The following is a 24,634-nucleotide window of genomic DNA, read 5'->3' on the forward strand; positions in this document are numbered from 1 at the left end:
GCAATGCTGTGTTCCAGGTGATGCCTGAACCCTGCTCTGCTCAGCTGCACTCACAGGGGTTACAACCTGAGCCCAGGAGGATTTGGAAACAGCCAAACTCAGGATTTAATCCTGCTTTCCAGAGAGGCTGAAGGAGGGTCTAGTACTGGCATCAAAGGATGTTGAGGTCACTCAAAAACAAAGCTTATGCTGGTCTTGTGAGGGGATCACGTGGGAAAGGCCACAGTTTGGGCATGCTCCTCAGTCCTGTGCGGGGTTCGCAAGTACAATGAATTACTGACTCTGCAACAGTTCTCTAAAACACCTTGTCCAAAACACAGCAATCCCACTCTCTAAATAATAAACAGACATGGCCTGGATTAAGACTGAACTGGCAGATGAGTTTCTGTTATAAAATTATACATTCTTTGGTTTTTTTTGGTCCAGTATTGGAAACCACAAAATTGAGAAGCCAAGAGAGATCAGTGACGGACAACCAAGGTGGGGACTGGGGCCCTTGAATACAGGTGGGGGAGCTGGGCAGCTTTTTCCTAGTGAAGAGGTAGCAGGGCCTGACCCAACAGCAGTCTACAAGTACTGATAAAGCAATTTCAAGGATGATGGACTCAAACTCTACTTGGCAGTGCCTGGTGACACATTAAGGAGCAGTAACCACAAAGTCCTGAAAGGTTATAGTGGAATATTGGGATGGTGCAGCCTTGATAGAGGTCACCAGATGAGTGGGGGAATGTCTGGCCATGGAAAGTGCTATGGTAGGCAGCCATGGCTGATCTCATCTTGTGTTGATCATCCATGTGGTGCTGGGAAGGGACCACTGGAAACCCCTTACACAACCTCCCTTAGTCCCTTTCCACTAAAACTCTTGCAATTCTCTAACAAAGGTGTTACAATGTCCTTCCAAATTATACTTGCCAGGTGAATCTGGCAAAGGAATTTGTTCATGCCTTGCTTAATTGGTTAGCCCATTTTACATGTACAGCAATGAGCCATTCCTTTTGAGACCAACTGAGCAAAAAGTGGTTGATCTGCAAATAAGGTGTTTTGGTTCCCTGGTCATAGCTGCAAATAAGGTGTTTTGGTTCCCTGGTCATAAAGTACCACTTACAGTAATTTCACGACCATAAGGCACACTGGACTATAAGGCGCACTCCCGGGAGTCGGCAGATTTCGCAACTTTGTACATTATATAAGGTGTACCGGACTATAAGGCGCACTTTTTTTTTTGCCACAAAGATCCGTGCCGCGTGCAACAAAGTAACGAACTAGTAATGGAATCCCACGATCGTGGAGTTTACTGGCAGGTGCTCAATTTCCAAACATTTTTCACAGATTGGCATAGCCTTTAAACGCAGCCCCAAGTGCCCTCCCGCTGCGCGGGGCCCGGTACTCCCGCCCGCCCCCGGCACCAGCCGGCAAGGTGGGGCTTGGGGCTGCCGCAGCTCACGGTTTCTGTGGCAGCCCGCTCCCTCCCTCCCCGTGCCGCCCCGGCGCTCCGGCAGCCCCGTGCAGGTCCGGGAGCCCCGCGCTGCCCCAGCACTGTGGGTGCCCCATGCTGCACCAGGAGCCCCGCACTCCCCCGGTGCTCTGGGAGCCGCGTGCCGCTCTGGGAGGCCCGTGTCCCCCCAGGTTTTTGCCCCACGCCGCTGCTGCCCCGACGCCGGTGGCTTTCCCCCGCTGCCCGGGCATTACTGCCACACTTTCCCCGGCCGCCTGGGCCGTGCCGCCGCTGCCCTGATGCCGGTGGGCTCGCGCTGCGCTGCTGCTGCCCCGATGCCACTGCCAGGCGGGCTCTGCTTGGCTCAGGGCTGTTGCAGGCTCGCACTTCTCATTCCCCCTGCACCTGGGCTGGGAGCGGTGCCTCCCGGCTTCTTGTTCCACCTGCGCCCAGGCCGGGGCCGGCAGTAGCTCCCTCCCTCCCCGCACGGCTCCTGCCGGCCATGGTCGCCCGCTCCCGGCCCCGCTTGCGACTCGGCGCTCCCGTGGCACCGCCCCCCCCATTGCAGCTCCCACTTCCGGTTTGGCAAATGTCACAACTCTGTCCATTATATAAGGCGCACCGGACTATAAGGCTCACTTCCGGGTTCGGGGGCAAATTTTAGTCAAAAGGGTGCGCCTTATAGTCATGAAATTACTGTAATTCCACTTAACAGGCATTCTTCACTCCGAAGAATGAAGTGCTGTTCTGGAGACAGAATGAAGATATAGCACAGGATGATGCTGATTTTCCAAAGGTTGCCTGGTGCAGAATGAACACATCAGGCAACACATGAACACATAGGCAAGACTGGTGGCTAGAGAAGGAGCAGGCAGGACTTGGGAAAGGGGAAGGCACTGGAGAAGAATATATCACATGTGCTGGCCCTCTATAAGCAGAAAGAATTTGAACCTGGGAGCAGGAAAGACGAAACATACATGTGAGATCTCAGCAGTGCCCACCAGTGCCATCCATGGCCAAAGAAGCCAGACTGAGGGAGGAAGAAAGAATGGAGGGTGGAGATGTGGGTTGGAGCAAGCAAGAAAGGATAAAAGGGAATGTCGTGGAGAAAGAAGACCTGTTTCACTGGGAGGAGCACAGTATATTGGTTTGTGTGGGGGACTTGGAGGAGCCCAGGAATGGGGTAGGTGTAGTTTTGTGGTGGAGCCATGTCCCTTGACTGTGTTTAATCTACAAGTGTGCAGTGACAAGTGCATGCAGAGGACACCAACACTGCCCAGTGGTGCTGCCCAGCAGATCTCTTTGACCAGTGGAAGAGCTGTACAGATCTGGGGAGAGCAATTGCGGAAAGGCAGGAGGCATAAAGGGAACATGCCAGCCAGACAGCACAGGATATCTGTGCCAGGTGGTGCTGAACAGGCCAGGACTTCAGCACAGGGCTGTGCCAGCTTCTCAGGGGGCCTGGAAAGCAGTATGGTTGCATGAGGAATCCCCTGTACTCAGTTAATCAGCCTGAGTCTCAGCAGAATTAATTATCTTCAGCAGTGCTTCTTTTAGTGCCACAGCATCTCTACATCCGCAGGGAGGATGGAGTCAGTCCTGCTCCTCTTCCCCAGCATTCCCACCTTCCCAGGCAGAACAGCAGGCATGACACTGCAGGCCACCAGTGAGGGTGCTGCTGGTCCAGCTGCAGGGTGCTGAGGTAGAGGAGTGACTGTGGCTACTGCGCAAAGCCCTCGACACTGTGTCACCAGGAATAGGCGTATCAAAGAGGTCTGGTTGTGAGGAATTCCAATCGAAAACCCACCTCGGCAGGCTTCGCTGACTATTAACTGGTACTGGACCCGAACCTTGCTGGGCCAAACCTTGCCGGTTGCTCCATGCCAGGTTTCTCCCTGGGGAGGTGGGCTACCCAGCCCTGAGCCTGCTCCCAGCCCATCTCTTGGAGCACCCCTCTGGGAAGCGGCATTCCCTGCTTCCGCGCCTTCGGCCTCCGAGGCCGCTCCCGCGCTATTCTCCCATGCGGGGCCGCCCGCGGGCGCCTTCGCACCTCGAGGACTTCGGCAGGCCTGAGCGGCAGCGCCTGCGGGGAGCGCGGCGCGGGGATGGGGCAGAGGCAGCCCCACAACAGGGCCGGGCGGTGCGGGCAGATTGCGGTGCGGACAGGTCCCGGGGCGGTGCGGAGAGTGCGGGCAGCCCCGGGGCGGTCCCGGGGCGGTGCGGACAGGTCGCGGTGTGGCACGGGCGGGTCCCGGGGCGGGGCTCGGGTCCGGTTCACATCCGGGCAACGCTCGGCGGGCGCGGACGTGGAGCACGCGGGCGGGGCGGCGGCGCGCGGGGGCGGTGGCGCAGCCAATCAGCGCCGCGCTCTCATCGGTGCAAACAGGAGCACAATGGAGAGAGCGGCGGGCGCGCTGCAGCCAAGCTTGGCGCGAGCGCCGCGCGGCTGACGGGCCGGCCCGCCAATGGGCGGTGGCGCGTGGCTCCGGACAGCCAATGGGCGCGCTGCGGGGGCGGGCCCGGGCGAGGTTAGGGTGTCCTTGCAGGGTGCTGGGCTAAACTTCACCAAATAAAAGCTGTTTGTGTTGGGGTGGCTGCGGAGCCATTTTGGGTAAGTTCTGCCCCGAACTTTGGGTTCGCCCCCTCGGCGGGGCCAGGACGGTGGCGGGGCTGCGCCAGGGCGGCGCTATGAATGAACGCGGCGGCGGCGGCGCGGGCCGCGGGGCGGGCGGGGGCCGAGGTGGCCGCGGGCCCTGTCATGGCTCCGGCCGCGGGGAGGGGCGGCGGTGCCTCCGGGTCCGTCCGCGCCGCCCTCCCCCGCCCCCCGGGCCGCGGCATCGCGGGGGGGCCCGAGGCCCGTGTTGCCGGCCCTGCTGTTCGTCCCCGACCGGGCCTCGCCGGCTCTGGGCCGGCAGCGCGGGGCAGGGCGCCCCCGGTAGCGGCGGCGGATCCCGGGGCGTGCGGGGCCGGAGGCGGGGCGGGCTCCCCACGGCACTGCGCGGAGGCTCCTCCCGGCCGGGGAGGGGGAAGGGGGCTCCCCCCGGTTGCAGGGTGCCGGAGCCCGCCGCGGGGCACAGCTTCCCCCCCGGCATCTCGACTGGGGTGCTCAAGAATATCAGTAATTAAGTCTTTAAACTTGGCGGTCGTGGCGAAGCGGGTCCCTTTGCGCAGTGGAGGCCCCGGGCCGCGGGCCTCTCGCCGCCGAGCCCAGGCGCGGAGGGGATGCGGTGGAAGGGCTGCTCCCACCGCGCCGGGCCGGGGCCTCGTCCCTGTCCCCGCGGTTCCGTCCCGCTGCGTGCGGAGCAGACGCGGATCAGTTGTGACACCGCAGCCATGTCACAACCGAGGCATCGCAGTCACGGCGGAGCCGCGTCTCGCCGCAGTCATCGCGCCCGCTGCGTGTCGGCGGCCGCGCCGTGGGGTTCTCCTGTGCTTGCCAGTGGTGTTCACTGGCCATGGAGGTGGATTTTAGGCTTGATCGGTGGGGTTTGTAGGATGAAGGCTGAGAGAGACACGCACACAAACAATACGGGAGGAGGAAACGAAATTATCAGCTCAGGTTGCTGCTGCGGGGTTGCGCCCGCCTGAGAGCGGGTCTCTGGTTATCAATTTGCCTGCTGACAACTACACTGAACTCCAGTGAAGTCGGGGACCGCGGGTCCCGGCAGGCTGCCTCAGCACACACAGAGTTGGTTCTGCCTGGTCTGCTTCTGGCCTTTGATATGGTAGAGTATTTTTGTAATTTTGCTATGAAAAATGCTTGCTTTGTTTCTTCAGGGAGTTGGCATGCTTCTAGCCAAAAGCCCAGTATTTTTTCTTGTTTACGACCTGCTCAGGAAATACAGCAAATGTTGTTGGGGTTGGAGAATGAGGGGAGATGGATGGAGGTGGTTGGCTGTGCTTGTGCAGTGTCCGGTGGGACTAGGCAGAAGCCTCCTGCACCCCTCAGCTGGCACGGGGCTCCTGGGGGGCAGATAGATGCTGTTGTCTTGTTAAATGTTTATCCCTGACCCCTTCATTTGCAGAGTATCTTTTTAAGTGCTGTCGACTCAGTTGGATTAGAGTGTTGCCAGAGGAGGGGAAACACTGAGCTCTCAGAGAGTGTTTTCTCTGCTGTGAAGTGTTGCTGTTGATTTTGGGCCCTGTTCAGGTGATGGTATGGGAAAAAGTGCTGTCTTCCCCTTCCTTGCCCATTGTTTACCTGCTTCATGCAAGAACTCTGCTGTGCTCCTTTGCAGAGAAATTGTAGTGTTAGTCAAACTGTTGAAGTATGAAGCAATAACAGCATATTTTGCTTTGGGAGTAAATTCTTCATGGAGTAAATAAGTTGTTTCTCTCACAAGGATTTTGGCCTTGAGCGGGTTGGTTTTGATTTAGGGCTGCCCCTAGGTTCCTTTCTTGGAAATTGCTTCCTCTTCCATTACAAAATAGAATTTTGTCTTTGGGAATGCTAATTCAGCCTGTGTCTCTGAATTGGTACAGCTGCCTGTTCTTGCAGGTCCTTCAGGGGTGCTGGACATACTGCTGCACTGCCTTACTGCAGAGATGGAGGCCGTGGGGTGAAGCTCATTGTATGTTGCCCCTCAAGTGCTTCAAGCTGAAAAACACAGTAACTAGGAGAACTGGATCCTATCAGCGTGTATGCCTTGTGCAGCAGAACTGAAAGTACATGTTTTTATTCTTCAGGCAAAAGCTGAAGTCAAGGAAAGGACTTTGAGAATGAGTGATCTTGGTTTGTTTGCACTTTGAAGTTTGAAGCCCACCCCACAGCCTTGGCTGTTTATTACTGCTGGTTCCTTTATTCTCATTCTTCCCAGCAGAAACACAGACTGCCCTGTCCCTGAGGAGGCAGTTGCAGCCCCTTGCTGCAGGCCAGTATGGGTACCCTGTATGATTCTGACACTAAGGCAGCTCTTGCAGTGTTTATCCATGCTGCATCTGTGAATAATGCACATCTCTTATGGAAGGTGCTGCCAGGGGCTTTGTTACTGTGTTCTGAGTGTTGCTGTCTAGTTTAGTAGTATATGCCTTTTTAATGGTGTGATTTACCTCTTTCTCTGTTGTCCTGCATGGTGGCCTTAGGGGACCATGCTGCTTGTCTTTGAGCAGCTGGTCCTTGGTGTTCCCGTGTTAGACCCACGTGTCAGTGCTGTGGGTCTTTTTGGGGTCTGTTGATTTCTAGTGGCTTGGTGGATGAGGCTCTCAGAGTGTCTGGTTTTTCTGACTGCTTTTTTACTGCATTTCTTCAGCTGGAAGTAAGTCTCTGCCCCCCTCTCCATCCCAAAAGTGTAATCACAATAATTTTTAAGATCTAGTCTTCCTTGAGTGATCTTTAATATTTTATCAAGATTTTCCCCAAACACATAAACTTCTACAGGTGGGTAATATAGAGTTTCACTGCAGTGGTTTGTGTTATTTCAAGAGGGCTTTGTACAAGCACGTGAACTGTTTTTGTGAGCTGGGTGACTTTGTGAGACTTGTTTTTTGAGAGGCTGCCAGAGCTGGCCTTTGTGTTTTGCTGTGGTGTCCTGGCCTGTCTGGGCTTTGTGCAGATAAGAGCTGATATCGTCCTCATCAGTGTGCAGGAGCTTACCCTCACTAAGGGAGAGGAGCTGCTTAGCCTTGTGCTGAGATCGAGCCCTTGGTGCGGGAATGCAGGCTCCTGTGTTGGGTCTGGAAAGGAGGCATGCGTGGGGAGGCTGCTCTGAGCTTGTCTTAAAGAGACATTGTCAAGCTCAGTGGTTTGACATCTCACGGGCCTTGGGGCACTTGAGAGGGCTTATTTCATTGTCCTGCAAGTAGCAGCAGATGCATTTCTCCTTGCTCATCCCCAGTTCCTGCTTGGGGCACTGGAGTCAGCCTCTGGTGTTGGTGGTCCTACCCTGTTCTGTGAAAGCAGAGGCAGAGTGGTTGTTGAAAGCCAACAAGTGCTGTCAAGGGGAGAGAAGATGGTCAGGAGAGTGAAGGGTCTATATGCAGTGGGGCAGCGATGTTTGCTGCAGCAGAGTGTTAGTGACATGCAGGGTTTGTGTGGTGTGTTCTCAGCACCCTAAAAACCCATGGAAACAGAATTACCTTTGACTGTGTGAGGTGCCATTATCAGTGCCTGTGTTGCCAAGCGTGGTGGTGATAGGACCAAAACCCTCTGAGGAAGTGCTGGACCCTGTGCAGCACTGTGCTGTGAGTGCTGTGCTGGGCAATGCCTCTCCCAGCCTCCAGTGATCATCTGGCACCAGCCCCTGGTGGAATAACAGAGCTGGGGAAAACTGACCAACCTGGCAGCAAAAAGGGAAAAATGTGGTTCTCTGGGTGTCAGCTTATGACATGAGGAGCCTCTGATTTTGTTCCTAATGTCTCAGGCTGGTGCAATATGTTTTCTGTGTGATAGGACAATGCCTTCAACTTTCCCTTATATGGGAAAATCTGGGATGCAGCCTAGCAATCCACCAATATGTGGCTAATAATTTTGAACATTGTTATGTTGGATGTGTCCAGTCAGCCTAAGAATTAGGGGTATACCTGAGACACTCTGTCTGGGCTTTAATACTTAAGGCCAGTCTCTGGCAGATATCTGGGGAAAGGTTATGTCTGTGCTCCAGGGAACGCCTGAGCATAATTGGCTCTTTTGAAAGTCAGCTAAAAGGTGGGAGAGTTTGTGCCTGACTATAGAGCTCCTGCTCTGTGCTGCCCTTGGGCCCAGTGCTTAGAGAGGTCCAGGGTTATGTTAGCATCAGGTGGGGGTCATGGGAGCTTTTGACCCATCCTTTGTGTGAGGGTCTTCTCTCTGTGGAGGAAATACTGTCTTGAGGTGAAGGGGTGCATGCTGTTTCCACACTGCAGCCTGTTGTCTCCAAGGCATTCTCAGCCTGTAGTGAGTATAAATCTTGCTCTAACAGGAGCGAAACATTCTTTTTCAGTCCAGAAAAGAAAATGAGAAGCATGGGAACCAAGTCCCAGTCCCTCTTAGCTTTTTGAGTGGGTGCTGGAAATGTGCTTGCAGAGGCGTGTTGGGTATGGCTCAAGGAGTGCGGATGTTACTTTGAGGGTGAGATGTTGGCTTGGCTGTGGGGTGCCCATCATATTTTCCAGCCCTGGTTTCCCCTTGAGGGATGCTGCTTCATGATATTATGAACATCTGCGCTTTGAGGTACAGCATGCCTTCTGCAGGCTTGCCTTTTCTGAAACTTTATACTGGTTGTTTTGGGGTGGTTTGTTTTACTGTGGTGTTTGGGAATTTTTTGGTTTGCATTTTTCCTGGTAAGATTAAGTTTAGATCTCTTCTGGTGGAGCTTTCTGACACTTGTCTGGTTCTCTCTGCCATTTGGCTCAGTTGTGATGGGAAGTCTGGGTTGAAATATAGGTAATTCATTGTTTCCTTTTGGGGTGACTGTGCTTAAAGCAGGAAAAGTTATGCTTGTCAGTGTTAATTTTCAGAGTATTTTCTAAATGTTTCTATAAAAATGTGGGACCTGTGGAGCCCTGCTTTGCAGTAGAGTAGCTGTATCAGGGGTCAGGCTGGTGTTACTCTAAGCCCCTGAGCTGGCTGCATGTCCTGTTAACATGTCTGTGGTTGCAAGGGAGAAACAGATAGTGGATGGGCAAGGTTGTTTCCTTCACTATCTCATGTTGTCCTAAATTACTTGTTTGAATTGCAGCCTGGGAGCTCTGGCACGGGAAAATAGGTGGGAAGGTCATGGGCATGTGTGGGAGACCCCAGCCAATAGCCTGTGCAGAGGCCTGTTGGGGAAGGCGGCGTGGGGCTGTGTCCCTGTGGCCGTGTCTGTCAGCAGACCTGTGTGGCAGAAGAACTTACTGCCTTTAGTATTCAAACCCCCTGGGATGCAAGACCCTCTGCCTCTTCCTTAGGAGATACTTAATTTGCAATTCTTTGAAGGCAGAAGCAGGACTTTAGCTAATTGAGGGAATCACCTATCAGGTCCTCCCCCTTAGCAACCACTGTTGGGAGTTGTGCTCCCTCTCTATTACACTGGAAATAGGTATTTGTTTTATGGACATATTTTGCACTTCAACTTACACTATATGGCTGCCTTGGAAAGTGAATTCCAGCACTAGCAATTGGCTACATGCAGGAATGAGGGTGCTCCAAAGTTACAGGGGACTTCCACTTCTTTGATATAGGTAGGTGATAAACTGGTTCTTTAAGAAACATTAATGCCTTGTTATATATGTGCATCGAGGCAGAATTAAAGTTAGTCCTAGATACAAGAATAAACATTAGTGCTTTGCTATAGATGTGCTGTGAAAGCTGCTATTTTTGTGTGAGCCACTGCCTTGAGTTCTCTAGGTCTTGTACAGAGTACTTTTAACCCTCAATGGTTGAACTTAGAATATACTTTAGCTAAAATGAAGTTTAAGTGTTCAATGTCTGTTAATTGAGGATCTGAAAAGCCATTTTTGATGACTTCTTTAAATGCCTGGTGCATCCTTGCTATACCCTGTGCTTGCCTAGCCTTGGAAGGAGTGCAGTGGGGTGTGCGAATGTACAGCCCATTGCTCCTATTTGTATGCTTCCCTGCTTGTTGCTTTAGGGCAAGCAAAGCCCTGTTTCTCAGTGATCTTTCTCAGTCCCTGCAGGGTGCCCCTCACCAGAGTATCTGAGTCTTTCCCGGCATGCACTTTGGTGCATACATAAAAGCAGGTTTCTCTCCTCCACCGCAGACAGCAGAGACTGTGCTGTGTTTGCTGTGCAGTGATGTTGCGGGGAGGCTGGCTGAAACAAGGCTTGTGCTTTCTGTGAAGGTGCTGAGGTTTGTGGTTGCAGATTTGTGGGCCAGTCACAGTGACTTCTCCACCTCCTTGCTCTGAAGGGTGAGAGTTTGTCCAAGAATAAAGTCGCTGGTTTGGAGTTTGGCCAGTCCCACACTGTGCTTTTAGTGCGAGGGTCGAGGTCCTGAGTCCTGAAGGCAAAGGAAGGAGCGTGTCACTGTGGGCACAGGTTCTTTGAGGCTTTGGTACTTGTAATTCCAATTCAGGACCCTCTTCAAGGGCCCTGAATTCAGGTGTGACTCTGCAGGTTGTAGGACCTATGTGTTCAAATAGGTGCAGCTGTGCCCACATCTGACAAGGTATGCTATATGTGGAAATGTGGTTATCTGCAGATGCTACTCTCTGGTTTCTAGAAAGGCTCTCCATTGGCTACTCTGCTGAGTGGAGCATGGCATTAGGGCTGAGGACAGTGTCCTTAAACCCTTTCCCGGATCCAGCTCTCCTTCCTGCTCTTTTTGTCACCCTTAGCTGGAAGAGAGAGACCAACACAAGGCAGAAGCGTATTTCTGGACGCAACCTTGTTGTATGATTGTTCATCCAGAGATGCCTGCTGCAGGAATGGTTAAGAATGAGTAGCTTATCCAAGTACAGAGGGAGAAGGGATGTGGAAACCATTTTGGTTTGGTCTTTGTACAGGTATGTGCAGTAAGAGTGGGCTAGGACATGGGTTTGTGGGAACTGTGCTGTCCTGCTGTCTAGGGTTTGCTTGTCTGGCTTCCACGTTGCTACATGTCAGAGGAGATTGATGTCTGCATACCTGCCAGGCAAAACGGGTAGCTTGATGCAGCTGATGCTGTGTGCTTGCCTGCTGGCTGGCTGACCCCATGACAATGGTGCTGGTTGACCAGGAGTGTCCAAGACATCTTCTGTATCTGTGCCCTGGATGAATGCAACTTTAGGCCAGGAGAGATCCACAGCAGGTCTGCCTGTGTGCTGTTGGAAGAAGCTTACTGTGCTCTGGTGTTCCAGTTCTGTTTGGAAAAAAGGACTCTGCAAAGATGGGACTCTGCAGCCAGCGTTAGTGACAGTAGCTTGGCATCCTCTGGCAGGAACCGCTCCTGCCCATGCATTCCCTACTTGTGCAGCTGTGGCTCTCCAGCCTGGCAAGGTTGATACTCTCCTCGCTGTTCCTGAGACAAGAAGGGGCTACCTCTCTATATGCGCTTTTGGTAGTGTTCTACTTGCAGTGTGTCTGGGCAGGCCTTTTGTGTGCTCACCATTTAAAAGGGCTAGCCAAGTGTATTAAAGCATTGCCTACAGCTGAGGAGCTGGTATCACTGAACCCGACCATTTGCACAAGAGGAGTTGAAGAATTTCTATTTGGCGCTGTTCTCAGCCTCCCATACTTAAGTACAGTCATTTCACGATTTATAAGCCACACCATTTTGACTAAAATTTTGGTCCGAACCCAGAGTGCGGCTTATATATGGACAAAGAATGAAAAGTTGCTGTTTTAGTTTGGAGGACAGATGTCTGCTGAGAAGGGCAGGAACCTCTCTTTAAAATGGAGAATGTAAACCCCCTCCCTCCAAATTATTATAATTTTGAAATCAAGGGGCTTTCAGGCAAAGATATGGGGATTAGGAATAACAGTTCTTTACTAGGAAAATTAAAATAGAAATACAGTACTACAAAGAAACAAACTCCAAACCCTGACAAAGTCAGAGTACAGCCTGACATCCTAACAGCAGGGTGTTGGTAGCAGTCCCATTAAATGGTGGCTGCATCCTCCTGCAGTGACAGATGTGGCTCAGTTAGAGCAGTGCTCCTGTACAAGGTGCAGTTTCCCTCCGGAGGTCCAGTGGTGATGTGGAGAAATCTGGTTTTCCTCTGGAGTCCAGTGGAGAAAGGGGCTCCCTTAGTGTCCCAAAACCTCTGTTTTTATCTTGGTAAGAAATGCTGGGCTTTTCCCCCTGGCTGGAGCAACTTCCAGTGGGATGTTGGGACACAGTGGGACTCAATGGGCCATTAACAGAAAATGATTCTTTGGAGGAAGGATGAGTTATGAAAAGATAAAGAACATTGCCCAGCCTGGTTTCAATGGATGGCCCATTAGCAGAATATCTGCCGTTTAGATAAGGATCACTGCCCCCACCCTCAACAGATGGTGATAGAACAGATACCTTTTATCACACTCTGTATTGTAATGTGCGGCTTACAATGAGGTGTGGCTTATGTATGGACAAAGAATGAAAAGTTGCTAGCACCCAGAAGTGCGGCTTATACTCAGTGCAGCTTATAATCGTGAAATTACTGTATTTCTTGTGATGGTGTAAAAGACAAATGCAAGGCAAGAAATTATTGAGACGAATGTCTTATTACAGATGGCATCTGAACTCTGGAGATTGTTGTCTCAAAGTACCTTCTCAGGTCTGGACAATAGAAGATTTTGTCTATTGCTGTTTTGGAGCGAGATTTGCTAGATTTTGTGAGTTGTGGGACGTTCCAACAGCATATAAAAGCTCTGACTGTGGTTATTTGGGATGTTATCTTCCTGGGTGCTGATGAACAGCTTGGCTTCCCTAGTATCTGGCTGTGCTGCAGGCAGGGCTCTGCCAGCCAACCTTTCTGCCCTGCCCTGGAGTGGATGGCCTGGGTTTGCAGCGCTAAGCAGGACAGATACTGTGTGGGTGCAGGAGCTCTTCTCCAACAGAGCAGCATCAATCAAGGGCCCTCTGTAAGCTGGTGTTGGAGTGCCCTGTGCTTGGAGAGTGAGCAGTGTAGCAAAATGTCCTCCTGCTCCTGGAGATCCTTTCTATGCTCCCCCCCGCCCCAGTCTTCACTGTGTGTGAGAGCATAGACCAAACTGAGATTCCTTTATCACCTGTTTTTTGAGATCCCTAGGACCAGGATGCAGTGCTGCCTGGCCCAAAAAAGAGCTGCTCATTTATCACACACTAAGATGTACCCTGGGATCAGCCTTTGATGCCTGTGCTCACAAGCTGTGGTCTAAGATATGGCCATGGTAGGCAAAGTAAGGCTGGCCCTTAGCTCCCTTCAGGCACTGTACACCCCTTGCCACTCTGCCACCTGTGCACAGATGAGGCATTTGGCAAAGCAGTGGTGTCCATCCTGTTGTGAGGGCCTGGAAATGTTTAAAATGCTGACTCTGTTCCTGTGGCCGTGCTGCTGGTGACTTGGCCACATTTCATTCAGCTCCTTGAATGTTTGCTTGGGCACATTCCCGTGGGCTACTCATTAGATGAAGCAGGAGGGCACTGACTTTTTCTTTCACCCATTGTCTTTACTGTGGTTATAGCAGGACAACAATGGGGAATACCTTAGTCAGCAGGTAACAGGAGCAAACAGGGATGTGAGGACATCAGGTGTATGACTGGCAGGGGTAAGAGTGATCCACTGTGGAGGTCTGTGGCAGGGAGCTTCAATTGGAGCAGACTGCCAGAAATTCCTGAAGAAATTATTTTCAGCATGGTTGGACTGTGCAGTGAGGTCTCCATCACTACATGGGGCTGTGGCCAGTGCTGCTATGTGTTCTCAGCATGAACTCTGCTCAGGGTGTCAGATGTGTCCTTCATATGCGTCTATAGCCAAATCTTGAGGTGCATTGCATTTATTCACCTTCTCAGTAGCCCTGATGTAAATTTGATTTTTTGTCTCTATTCTAGCATTAGAAAATAGAGGCAAAAAGGGTTGTGATTGCCTCTGAGGAGCTGTTTGCAGTGTGGCAAAGCTGTTTTCTGACACCTTGTGTTTGCTGTGTAGGCTATAAACAACAGCAAGAAGAAAAGAGCTGTACTTTCAGGAATGCTATCTAATTTTTTGGCCATCTACCTTGGGATAGTATGAGTTTGGTGCAGTTTGGTGTAAAGCTCTCAAACCTTATAAAATGTTCTTTGAATTGGCTAGCTGTCAAGGTCTACAGGTTGGACTGGCTTTTGTACGCCTTTCTTATTAATAAAGGTTAAGTTATGTGCCTGCTGGCTTCTTTGTAGGGACAAGGACCTTGGAGATGGACTTGGACAGCTTCGAGCACTTGTGTGAGAAATAAAAGGCAGCAGGAAAATGTGCAGAGTGCACAGGGTGCTGGTTTTTGCTGAAACCTCTATATCCCTTCTGGTAGCTGAAGAGCAGCTGGATGTTTTGCCCTGATGCAAGAAGCCTCTGAAGCAACTGACAGCAGCCCCTCTGCTCCCTTGAGCTCAGTAATTCATTAGAGGCCTTTTTTCTTACACTACTGGGAAGTCTGGCTCCTCATGACTGCTGGTCCAGGAAGCTAGCAGGAGCTAAGCCTACAATTCTCTCGTTACACAGGGGTAGCAGCCAGGGACTTCAGGGAAGAGAGCCTGCTTCCAGCACTGAGTGTCTCCTCAGAGCTTCTTTGCCCATTTCCATTTAAATGTAGCTAGGGTTATGTTGTCACTCTGACCAGAGGCTTTCCACAGCCTCCATGGCAGCTGAAGCACACCGCCTTGGCACCTCCCTGCCTTGTGGAGGAGCAGATTGGGTGGACTGTCCCAGGCTAAGAGGAGTTGCCCACCAGGCATCTTTTTGGTTGCCAGCAAGCTGGTCATGCCACTGTGTTGAGCTGCTGTGAGCAGTGAGCTTCTGAATCCCACAGGCCAGGAGAGGGGTTGTGAGCTGGCTGCCTCCAGCCTGCAGCAGGATGCCAGAGGTAGTGGGAGAGCTGTGGAAGTGACACTTGGCCATAGGCTTTATTGGCTTCTGGAGCTCAGGACTTTCCTGTAGCATGTGAATACAGATATTGCATTTTCCTTATTTTAGAGTAGGAAATGAGGTGCTGGGAGTGTGATGGAAGAAGTGGGAAGGCTTTATGGCCACTGTCACTGTCTGTTCTCTGGACACTCCATGTCTTTTCTTGTTGGCTTTCTGGTCAGTATGGTAGGACTGGTGAATAAAGTAGAAGGAGAATTTGGTACTGGTGATGGAGGAATGGCTTGTTAATATTTGTCAGACAGGGCAGTTAGTTTGGGCTATGTGGTAGCCTGGATTGGATGCTGCACTGGAGCATGTTTGTGTTTAATAGGTAGCAGAGTTCTGGAAAGTGCTGCATCAGTGATGTGCAGTGGGCTTTGCTGATGTGTCAGGAGCTTGAGCTGGGGATGCTCTTGACAAGGCACATGAATCATGCTGGTGGGATACTGCTCTGCAGGGAGCCACCGTAGACCCTTGTGTGTGCAGGAGTGCTGCACTTGTTCGTGCACACCAGCGTATTGTTGCCCATGAAATCGTGCCTCTTGGCACTGAGTGTGGTCAAGCACCTGTCCCTGTGGGAGCCCAGCCTGCTGGGTGCCAGCTACAAGTCTGGGCAAGCTTGGTCTGTCTCCTTTCTCTCTTGACTGCGTAGGTGCTGCACTGTAGAGATTTGGTTTGTTTTTCCTCTGGGTTTATTTTGCCTTGCTGATGCTGAGGATTAAAATCCACTGCCTGAGGCTTATGAGCAACTGTTTGGAGTCAGACTCTTGACCAGCAGATCAGAAGGCAACAGACACAGTAGGGTTGAGAAACTTACCTAGCTACTGGTAGCTCCTGCATGCCTGGGTAGCAGGATGATGACATGATAAAGAGCACACAGATGATGCTGGGTGCATCCCCATGATGGGGAAGGGGGTACAGCTGACACTGGGTGCATCCCCACTGCAGATAGCCACCTTGTAACTCCTGTGCCACTTGGGAGTGGTGTGTCCCCTCAGTTTGGGCTGTTCACGAAGGTGATGAGGGAAATGCATTTTATGGTCTCAGATGAAGTTTCCCTCTTTTTAAGGAGCAAACTGTAGTGCTTTGTGTGCATATTGAATGTCCAGGCATGGCTTTGTGTTCATGATGGGCCTTCACCGAATAAAGAGAAGGAGTTTTAGCCCTTCTGCTGCTTTCTCTTCCCTTGTGCTGTTCGTCCCTGCTCACTGCTGGCTTGCTGGACTCTGAGTGAGCCCTCAGTTCTCAGCCCTCTGGCACTGTGCAGCTGCTGAAGGTCATTGTGGTTATGGTCTTGTGTTAGGAGCTGCATTTGAAAACCCTCCAAAAAGGAGCTATTGCTGATTCTGCCACGTGATCTTGTCATGAAAGTCATGAGTGCAGCTGACTGAAGCTGCATTACCAGGGGCTGTATCCAGCTTGCATGTGCTCTCTTGCTTGTTGGGTGCCAACAGAGCATCCACTGTGACCAGGCAATGGCACGAGCCCAGGTGTCTCCCCAGGGTCTCTGATGTGGCTGTCACTGTAGGGCTGAGAGCTTGGGAGCGGAGTGCTGGTGTTGAACAGGCTTTTTGGAGGGGAATGCTGTGCAGCAAGGGAGCAAGCGGCAAGGAGATTGTGGTGATTTATTGCCTGCCTGTCAAAGTCTTGTTGTCTGTTTGCCTGTGGGGTGGTGAAGTTGGGTGTCCTGGGAAGGTACTGCAGGTTTGAAATGTGCTTTTGGTGTCCTTATCAGCAGATTTCTGGGCTCCCCTGGTCCCACAGAGAACACAGTTTGTTCCCCCCACCTTCTTTTGTTAAAAATTAAAATATTTTGAGAACAGAAAATTGCTTGCAGCATGGCTGTGTGCCTTGGGGCTGGCTGTTGGTAAGATGCTCTGCCTGTCCTGCACATGTGTACTTGCCTGCTGCATGTTTGCTCCCTTACTTTGGTTTATTTGGACCTCTGTGTACTTCTCCTCCTTTGCTTCCTTCATCCGGCTGCGTGTCCAGCTCAGGAGTGTGGGGCCTGTGTCCTCTTGCCCCATGGTGCCATGGAGTGTTACGGCAGCTCTGAAATGCAGACCGCTTGGCAAAGCGTCTCCTGATGGGATGCTGAGGGAGTCTTGTTTTCTGTAGCTGTGTAAGCAGAGCTGGGAAGCTGCTTCTCCACAGCCTCTGTTTGGGAAGGAGAATGTATGCCGTGCTGCCTGGCAATGAGCTTGCAGTCTCCACAGCCCCCTGCATCGCTGCTGCTGCTCCTCTCATGCTGAACTACTGGGTTATTTTTAACTTGGAAAAATTACAACCCGCGATTGGCATTCTGTACCCCCAGCGGAGGGCTGGAGGCAGGATGTGGGGGAGGCACTGCGGAGGCTGGAAATGCGGCTTGCCGCTCCAGCGGGCCCGTTTCCAGGGACTCGAGCCCCCCGCAGCCCTGTGCCTGCCGGGCTGTGCGGCGAGCCTGCTTCTCGCTCGGCACGGATGGAGCTTCAGCCTGGATTCCCATGGCGAAGGCACAGAGCAGCTGCAGACACATAAACAAATCCTGCTGCAGCAGGCTGTGGGGAGAGAGCTGTGCTCTGCCTGCCAGGCTGCTTGCATGACAGCCTGCATACAGGTAGTTGCTGACAGGGACTTGGTACCTCCTTCAGAGGGTGTCCTGCAGAGGTGCTCGGGGTGATGGGAGTGTGCTGCAGAGGAGCAGCCAGTGTGTTGTTGTTTTGCCCACTGGAGAGGCTTTGCTGGCCCATGCAGCCTTTCCTAATTCAACTTGCAGAGTTGGGGAGGAGCCAGGGCGAGAAGTGTCACTCTTGTGCCGTGATTCTCTTTGACCCCTCCCCTAGCTCTGCCTCTAGTGTTTCGCAGGCAGTTGTGTTGTCAGTGTGTGTCTCCCCTGCCTGGAACTCTGCTGACAGGGAGATGTTTCTGCAGAACCTCTTTTCCATGCAGCCCTCAGGAATGTAGTTCCCTGAGTCCCTCTGGATTGCAGCAGACACTCAAGTTTCAAGCTCTGGCAGCTCTGCTGGCTGAGATGTGCCTGTTCAGCCCTGCTTAGGAGCAGGGATTGATAAGGTAGCAAGACTCAAACAGCCCTGGAGGACTGCAGCTGTGTCTCTTTGCTATTTGTTCTCAGAGAACACTGTTGGTCAAGCCAAGCAGAAGAACAGCACAGATTCCAGGTTCTGCTCTTGGTCTGTCCCAGCTAGACCTGTGAGTCCTTTACTGCTGCTCACCTGTAATGTGGATGCATTAGGTAGGGAGGGTGGCTGATGCCTGGGCCCTGCTTAGTTGTCCCTGGGCTTGCTGTCTGCTTTACCAAAGCTGTTGAGGAGGTGGTTCCTCTGATGGGGAGGTGCTGCCAGGGCCTGGGGCCTTCTCTTCCAGCTTGCCTGAGAAAGCTTGCCAGATCCTATCAGTTCTGATCTATTGTCTGCTACTTCATAGCTCTCTTAATGGTTGGCCAGGAGTAGCAGGGGAACACAGCAAACCTCTTGACGAGTCATGGCCCTTATGTCCCTCATCTGACTTCAGGCAGATGCAGGCACCCTTCCTGGCTCCTGTGGGAATGATTCTCATTTGCTTGTCGAGGCTGGTCCCATATACCCAGCACTTTGATCCCATTTGGCATGACATGCTTTGGGCAGTGAGCTGGTGTGAGGCTCTCCAGGCTGTGGGATGGTACCCATAGCATGGGGTACACCATGAGATATTGGGGTTATTCCTGTCTCTGACCTCAAATCAGGACTCTGAGAGTTCCTGCTAGAGCAGCAGTACTGATGTCTCAGCTCTACAAAGGCCTAATGTGATGCCTGACCCTCATAGAGAAATGACACAGCTTATGTCATCCCTGGATGAGATAGGGAATGGGCCACTGGCTACTTCCTTTCCTCAAGGCTGTAGGGTTTGTTATCAGGAATGAGACACTGCTCTGTGTTTGAGCCAAGGGCTACTCCCACAATGACAGCAGGTGATGGAGAGCAGAGCAGCTCTTGAGCATCCAGGGCTGGAGTAGCCCCTCTTCCCTGAGAGAGCTACTCTGCAGCTTATATGAGGCAGTGGGGTGTCCCTACCAGTCTAGAATGGTGTGAACACACAAGGACAGCTGCTGACACTGGCCCAGGGATTGGTGTGTGGAGCAAAAGACAGACCAGGACTCTTTCCTTGGAAGACTGACTTCTGGAAGCTCTCGGTTTTCCCGGTGCCTGGTGTCATTTGTTGCTGCTTTGTGTCTGGCAGGGCTGGGCAGGGCCCTTGTGCTGTGTCTTTGGGAGCTGCCTGAAGTTCTTATTCCTGAGACTTATCATCAGTCTGTGACCTCTGCCAGTGTTGTCAGGACAGGTTTGTACATCCTCACGTGCAGAGCAGCAAGGCAGTGTTGAGCCACCCAACTTCCTCTAGGCTAGCTGCCATCCATGAGCCTGGCTTGCTACTGGGCAGCAGGTTTGGACCTGGCACCCCTGATTAATATCTTTTCCTTCAAGCTATGCCCAAGCGCTGGGGAGATGCAGCACTTCTTGAGGCTCATCAGCAAAGACCTGTTTGTCTGAAAATCAGTAATTTCATAGCATGGCTACGCAATTCTTTATCTTTCTGCTTGTCCTTCAGGGTTGTATACAAAGTACTGTGCCTGTTTGAGATCTGTATTTTCAAGGCATCCTTCTTGTCATCAGAACTAGAGGAGGGAGGTGAGAGAAGGGGCTACATGATATTGAGGAGGTGAGCGAGACTTGCATCCCTCACCTTGAAGAAAGTGTCACCAGAAGTCTGCTGATACATGGCGGTCAAGACACTTCTTGATACATCAATCTCAAAAGGAGCTGCTTGCAGTGAGACCTTGTCCTTGGCACCTCCCCTCCCTGAGCCTGCTTTGTGTGTTCCAAGTGCTGCTCCTGCACCTGGGAAGGGAACCTTCTGGCTGCAGGGAGCCAGAAGATAAGGTCATTCTGGAAAGCCTACATCTCCAGTGGGCTAGTGCTAGGTAGTTTGGGGGATGAGTAAGGATGTGTGGGGCTAGGTGTACTGTATTAGAGCACTTCTCTGGTTTGTAATAAGCAGAGAGGTCTCCAGCCTGAAGTGTGGGGCTCCTGTTCCTCTTGAATGTCACTCATCAGCCCCCTCAGGGGTACTTCCATCTGCCATGTAGGAAAAGGAGCTGGAAAACTGCTGATGTCCAAATCAGAGAATTATAGAATAGGTTGGAAAGAATCTTAGGTTATCTAATTTCAACCCCTCTGCTATGGGCAGGGACGTCTTCCACTTAATGCACTTTTAGCTCAGGGTGGGTAGCTGAGGCATGGACCCCAATTTGTGTTTGCGGAGTGTTGTGTGTCTGTAGCGTCATCATGTGGTCCTGGCTGGCAGTGTGCCCGGACTTTCCAGGAAAAGTATCTGCTGGAGAACCTTGTCACCTCAGCAGTGGTGCAAGGCAGACTGTCATCCCAATGGACTCAGCTTGCTGTGCTTCAGGGGATCATGGGCTCTAGCTTCTGGCCTGGAACCTCAGTATTCAAGACACCTGCTGAGAAGCAAATGTGATCCCTTTGCTGGATTTTTATCACTTCATTGAGATATGGTGGGTGTGTGTGCAGGGTGCTGAGTGGCTTGGTTGTGTCATTGAATGTCTGCCACAGGTACGGGCTGAAAATCAGAATTGAGATGTATTGAATGGAGTCTCCTCTGGAGATACCTAAAACCTCCCTGGACACAGTCCTGTGAGACGTGGTCAAGGAGAAACCTGCTTTATCAGGGGACTTGTACAAGATGATCTCAAGAGATCCCTTTGAATTCCAGTCATTCTGGAATTTTGTGTACTCGTGTGTGTCTGCTTACAAGTTTGCAGTGTCCAAGGCTGTTTCCTGGTTCTGCTCTTTCCTGCAGCAACTTTGGAGGAACTCAAGTGCGAAATTCCTGTTTAGCCAGGGCAGAGAAAGAGTGCAGGTTTTCCAAATGGGTTATCACCAGTGTTTTTGGCACATAGGTGCACATACCAGCACAGGCCTGTGGGTGCCCCTTGACTTTCCAGAGGTGGCTTGTGAGCTTTGCTTCTTTTTGAATCCCAGGTCCTGTTGTACTTGGAGAAAGCTATGTGCCCCTTCTTATTGGCCCTTCTGAAGGGGATCATTAAGGACCTGGGGTGTTAATTTGTTTCACCTGCCCTTGTTTCCTAGCTGCAGCCTATTTCCACAGCTAAATCAGTGCTTTTTCCCCTTTGAAGAAGGCTGTCACCTGCCTCTTGCAGGCAACTGAACGTGGCACTGTGATGCAGCAATGTGCTCCAGTAAAGTAAAAAAATTGCTGCTGTACCGAATTAGGTGTGTTCTCAGGTAAATACCATTAGTTTCTGCAATTCTGAGGCCTCTGCTTTGTCTGGGTTTGTGGCCCTTTTGCCTGTTGGTGACCACCCTATGGGCATGGCCTGGGAGGACAGACAGGGCTGTGCTCATGTTGCCCCAGAGCAGCTCTGGGGCTGAGCTGGCCTGGAGGAGCTTCTGAGCTGCAGCCAAGGCATGTGGATATGTACACCTGGGCTGTGGGCTGGGGACCTGGGGGCACCTGAAACTGTCAGAAAAAGGAGGACAGGGCTTGAAGATAATAAGGACCCTGGAAGAAAAGGCAAAACAAAATTAGGACTGCATTCAGAGCTGCTGACTCCCACCTTCCTCACTGTGTTGTGGATGAGATTTCTCTTCAGGAAATGAAAGTTGCTCTTCGGATAGAAGCTATGAATAAAACTTCCTTTCTGAAGTGTCTTGATGTGTCTGTGATTGAGGGGCTTTTGGAAAATCTTGAGACAAAGAGTGCTTGAAGGGATATTGGTGGAAGTCTACAATGGGGGAATGCCAGAGATTGCACTCAGAGATTGAACTTTGTGTGTCTGAAGTAATCTGTGGGCCCAGTCCCCGGCAGTGGTTGTGTGGAGATCTTGCGAGCATATGCAGGTTTTGGAGAGAAGGAAAGGCTGAGATAAGTCTGGATGTTTCCCTAGGGGAAAGATGGGGTAGCCCCTGACTGTGCCATGTGCCTTATTTGTTTTGGGGGCTGTTTGACAGTTTCCTGTGAGCTGTAGAATCAAAGTAGTTTGGAAAAGGCCCTTAAGATCATTGAGCCCACATGTAAATGTACCACTGCCAAGGCCACCACTCAACCATGTTCCCAGGTGCTAAAGCCACATGTCTTTTAAATCCCTCCAGGGATGATGACTTCAGTACTGCCCTGGGCAGCCTGTGCTAGTGCTTAACAACCCTTTTGGTGAAATTTTCCTTAATTTCTAACCTAAATTTCCCCTGATGCAACCTGGGGCCATTTGCTCATATCTTACTACTTGGTAGAAAGAGTCCACCTGGCTCCACCCTCCTGTCAGGGAGCTGTGGGGAGTGAGAAGGTCCTCCCTGAGCCTCTCTTTCTCCAGGTTGGTCTCCCCCAGCTTGCTCAGCCACTGCTCATCAGACTTGTGCTCCAGATCCTTCCCCAGCTCTGTAGCCCTTCTCTGGACATGTTCCCTGAAGGCCTTTCTTGTCACAAGGGGGCCAACCACTGAATCCAAGCTCCATCCCCCTGCATCATTCCCCACAAAGAGGTTGTCCTGTTGGAGCCCTGAGAACTGGTCCTGTTTGACTGACCCTCACTTGCCTGTATGTGTTGTATTGCAAGGAGGAATGCCTATTTGTCAGGTATTTTGGTGATCAAATTGGGGATGTAGCCTTTTTGGGGATGTACTGCCAAAACCAGACAGAGTTTGAGATGTAAAAGCCCACCAGTAGAGTCACCTAAAAGGCGAGTAGGATGTAAACTGAGAGGGGCTTGAATGGTGCAGATGCAGCCCCTTTCTTGCTCTTGGAGTACAGTAATTTCACTATTATAAGCCGCACCATTTTGACTAAAATTTTACCCCCACCCCGGAAATGCGGCTTACGCTCAGGAGCGGCTAATATCTGAAAAATTTTCTGAAATTTCCAACCCCGGAAGTGCCAACCAGGGTGCTGAGCCGAGCACCTGCTAGTAAAACCCAGGATTTCACGATTGTTACAAATTGGTTACTTTGTTGCACAGCGGGTGGAGGCGGGCTCCGTGCTGGCAGCGCTGGGTGGGGGGAGGGAGGCGGGGGCTCCATGCTGCCATCCCCACAGCTCAGGGGGTAAGTGGGGGGCTCCTGCCGCTGCAGGAGCAGGCAGGCTCCACCCCTGCCTGCCGCCGCGGGAGCAGGGGGCTCCTTCCCCTCTTGCCACCGCGGGTGCCGGCAGGCTCCGTCCCCGCCTGCCACCGCAGGGCAGCGCCAGGCCAGGGCGAGCGAGCCCAGCGGCAGCCGGTCCTGAGTGGCCCTGCTGAGCGGCCCCGCCGAACTGGGCCACCCAGCCCTGAGTGGGCTGAGCCTGCACGGCCTGAGCCAGTAAACCCCACGATTCTGTTACTATTTGGCAACTTTGTTGCACGCGGGTCCTCGCTGCGAATGACAGAGTGGCTTATAATCAGGTGCGGCTTATGTATGGACAAAGAAGGAAATGTTGCTGACACCCGGAGATGCGGCTTATAGTCAGTGCGGCTTGTAATCATGAAATTACTGTACGTAACCTGTGGGCACAGTCCTCTTTGCTTGTTAACGCATGCTTTGTTTTCAGCTTGCTGGCTGTGGAGACTATTGGATTTGTGGGCCAGTCTAATTACAACTCCTTTCCGCAAAATATGTTTTAATGTAATTCAGTCTTAGGTGGTGTTGGTGCTCTTTGTGATGAAGCTCCTTTATGCAACTGGAATAATCCTTGTCTGGCTCTCAGTGTTTTGCAGTACAAATCTGTGCAGTGCCTCAGGCTGGCTCTTTTTAAGGTTTCAACAAAAATGGGTGTTGTTTTTGAGAAAGAGGTTACAGATTTTTGATCTTTTACCCGTCCTTGTAAAAATTCAGCACACCATCAGCCTCTGAAAACAAACATTTGATTTTTAAAAGTTTTCTTTGTTGCTCTAGTCTAGTCCCTTTGCACCTAAATGAAGGAGGGCAGGAGCCTGACACCATGTTGAAGGTTAGGATTTTTCTTTTTCTTTTTTTTCAGGGAATTTTCTCCCATTTGTTGCCTAAGAGATGATAATGAGGATACTTAGACAGAAGTGGCCGAGATGAGGTGAGGGGTGCCATAGGGCTTCCTCTTGGGAAGGGCAGAGATACCGGGAGATTTTGTGCAAGGGACTGGGCTCAGCCCCTGACTCACTCTCTTGCCTTCGGGATCAGAGGTGAGAGGGGCAGGCTGCTGCTGTGGGGAGAATTTGCTGCCACCGTGGAGTTCTGTCCTGCACTGCTTTCTGCTTGCCAGAGAAGGGGACCTGGCCCCCTCCCCCTTCCCAGAGGGAGTATCTCTGTTGGCAGCTGCTGTGGGAGCCCTCCTTCCTCTGCCCAGCTCCCCTGCTTTCTACTGCTGCTTTCTGAGACTACTGCGGCCTTTTTTGCTACACTTTATCCCGACACCCAGCCTGCTTGGTTGCCCTGCTCCTGGCACTGCTCCAGAGTCTTTGCTACACTTTGTTTGCCATCCGGGGTCTGCCCACGTCTGCCGTTCCAGCTGCTGCTCCGAGGTTTCCTGCTGCAGTCCATTTCACCATCCTGAGGGGCACAGGGACCGGCTGCTTGCCGTGAGTTCCCACAGGCAGCCCCTTCTCCATCCCTCCCGCCAGCCCGCCCGCCATTCCTGTGTGGAGAGAGGCGGCCGAGCCCGCGCCACAGCGCCCCCTGCAGCCACAGGGGAATCATCGCAGCTGCCTTGCCTGGCC

The 24,634-nt window shown here is 52.0% G+C and overlaps 1 protein-coding gene across 9 annotated transcripts in view; it reads left to right on the top strand.

Annotated features, from left to right (window-relative positions):
- The first annotated feature begins 3,927 nt into the window (after positions 1 to 3,927).
- The window catches only part of CHD6 (chromodomain helicase DNA binding protein 6), a 95,849-nt gene continuing 75,142 nt past the window's right edge, over positions 3,928 to 24,634 (top strand). For 8 of the 9 annotated variants that reach the window (XM_033074641.2, XM_033074648.2, XM_033074649.2 and 5 more), the window contains exon 1: positions 3,928 to 4,046. Coding sequence is in view for 1 of the 9 variants with exons in the window: in XM_033074650.1 (XP_032930541.1) it covers positions 5,158 to 5,160 (3 nt within the window). In the remaining 8 variants the exon portion in view is untranslated. Of the gene's footprint in view, positions 4,047 to 4,956; positions 5,161 to 24,634 lie in introns of those variants that run through there. The other variant, XM_033074650.1, reaches the window with a different exon arrangement.

The sequence above is a fragment of the Catharus ustulatus genome, chromosome 17 (assembly GCF_009819885.2).
Source record: "Catharus ustulatus isolate bCatUst1 chromosome 17, bCatUst1.pri.v2, whole genome shotgun sequence".
Classification (NCBI taxonomy): Eukaryota; Metazoa; Chordata; class Aves; order Passeriformes; family Turdidae; genus Catharus; species Catharus ustulatus.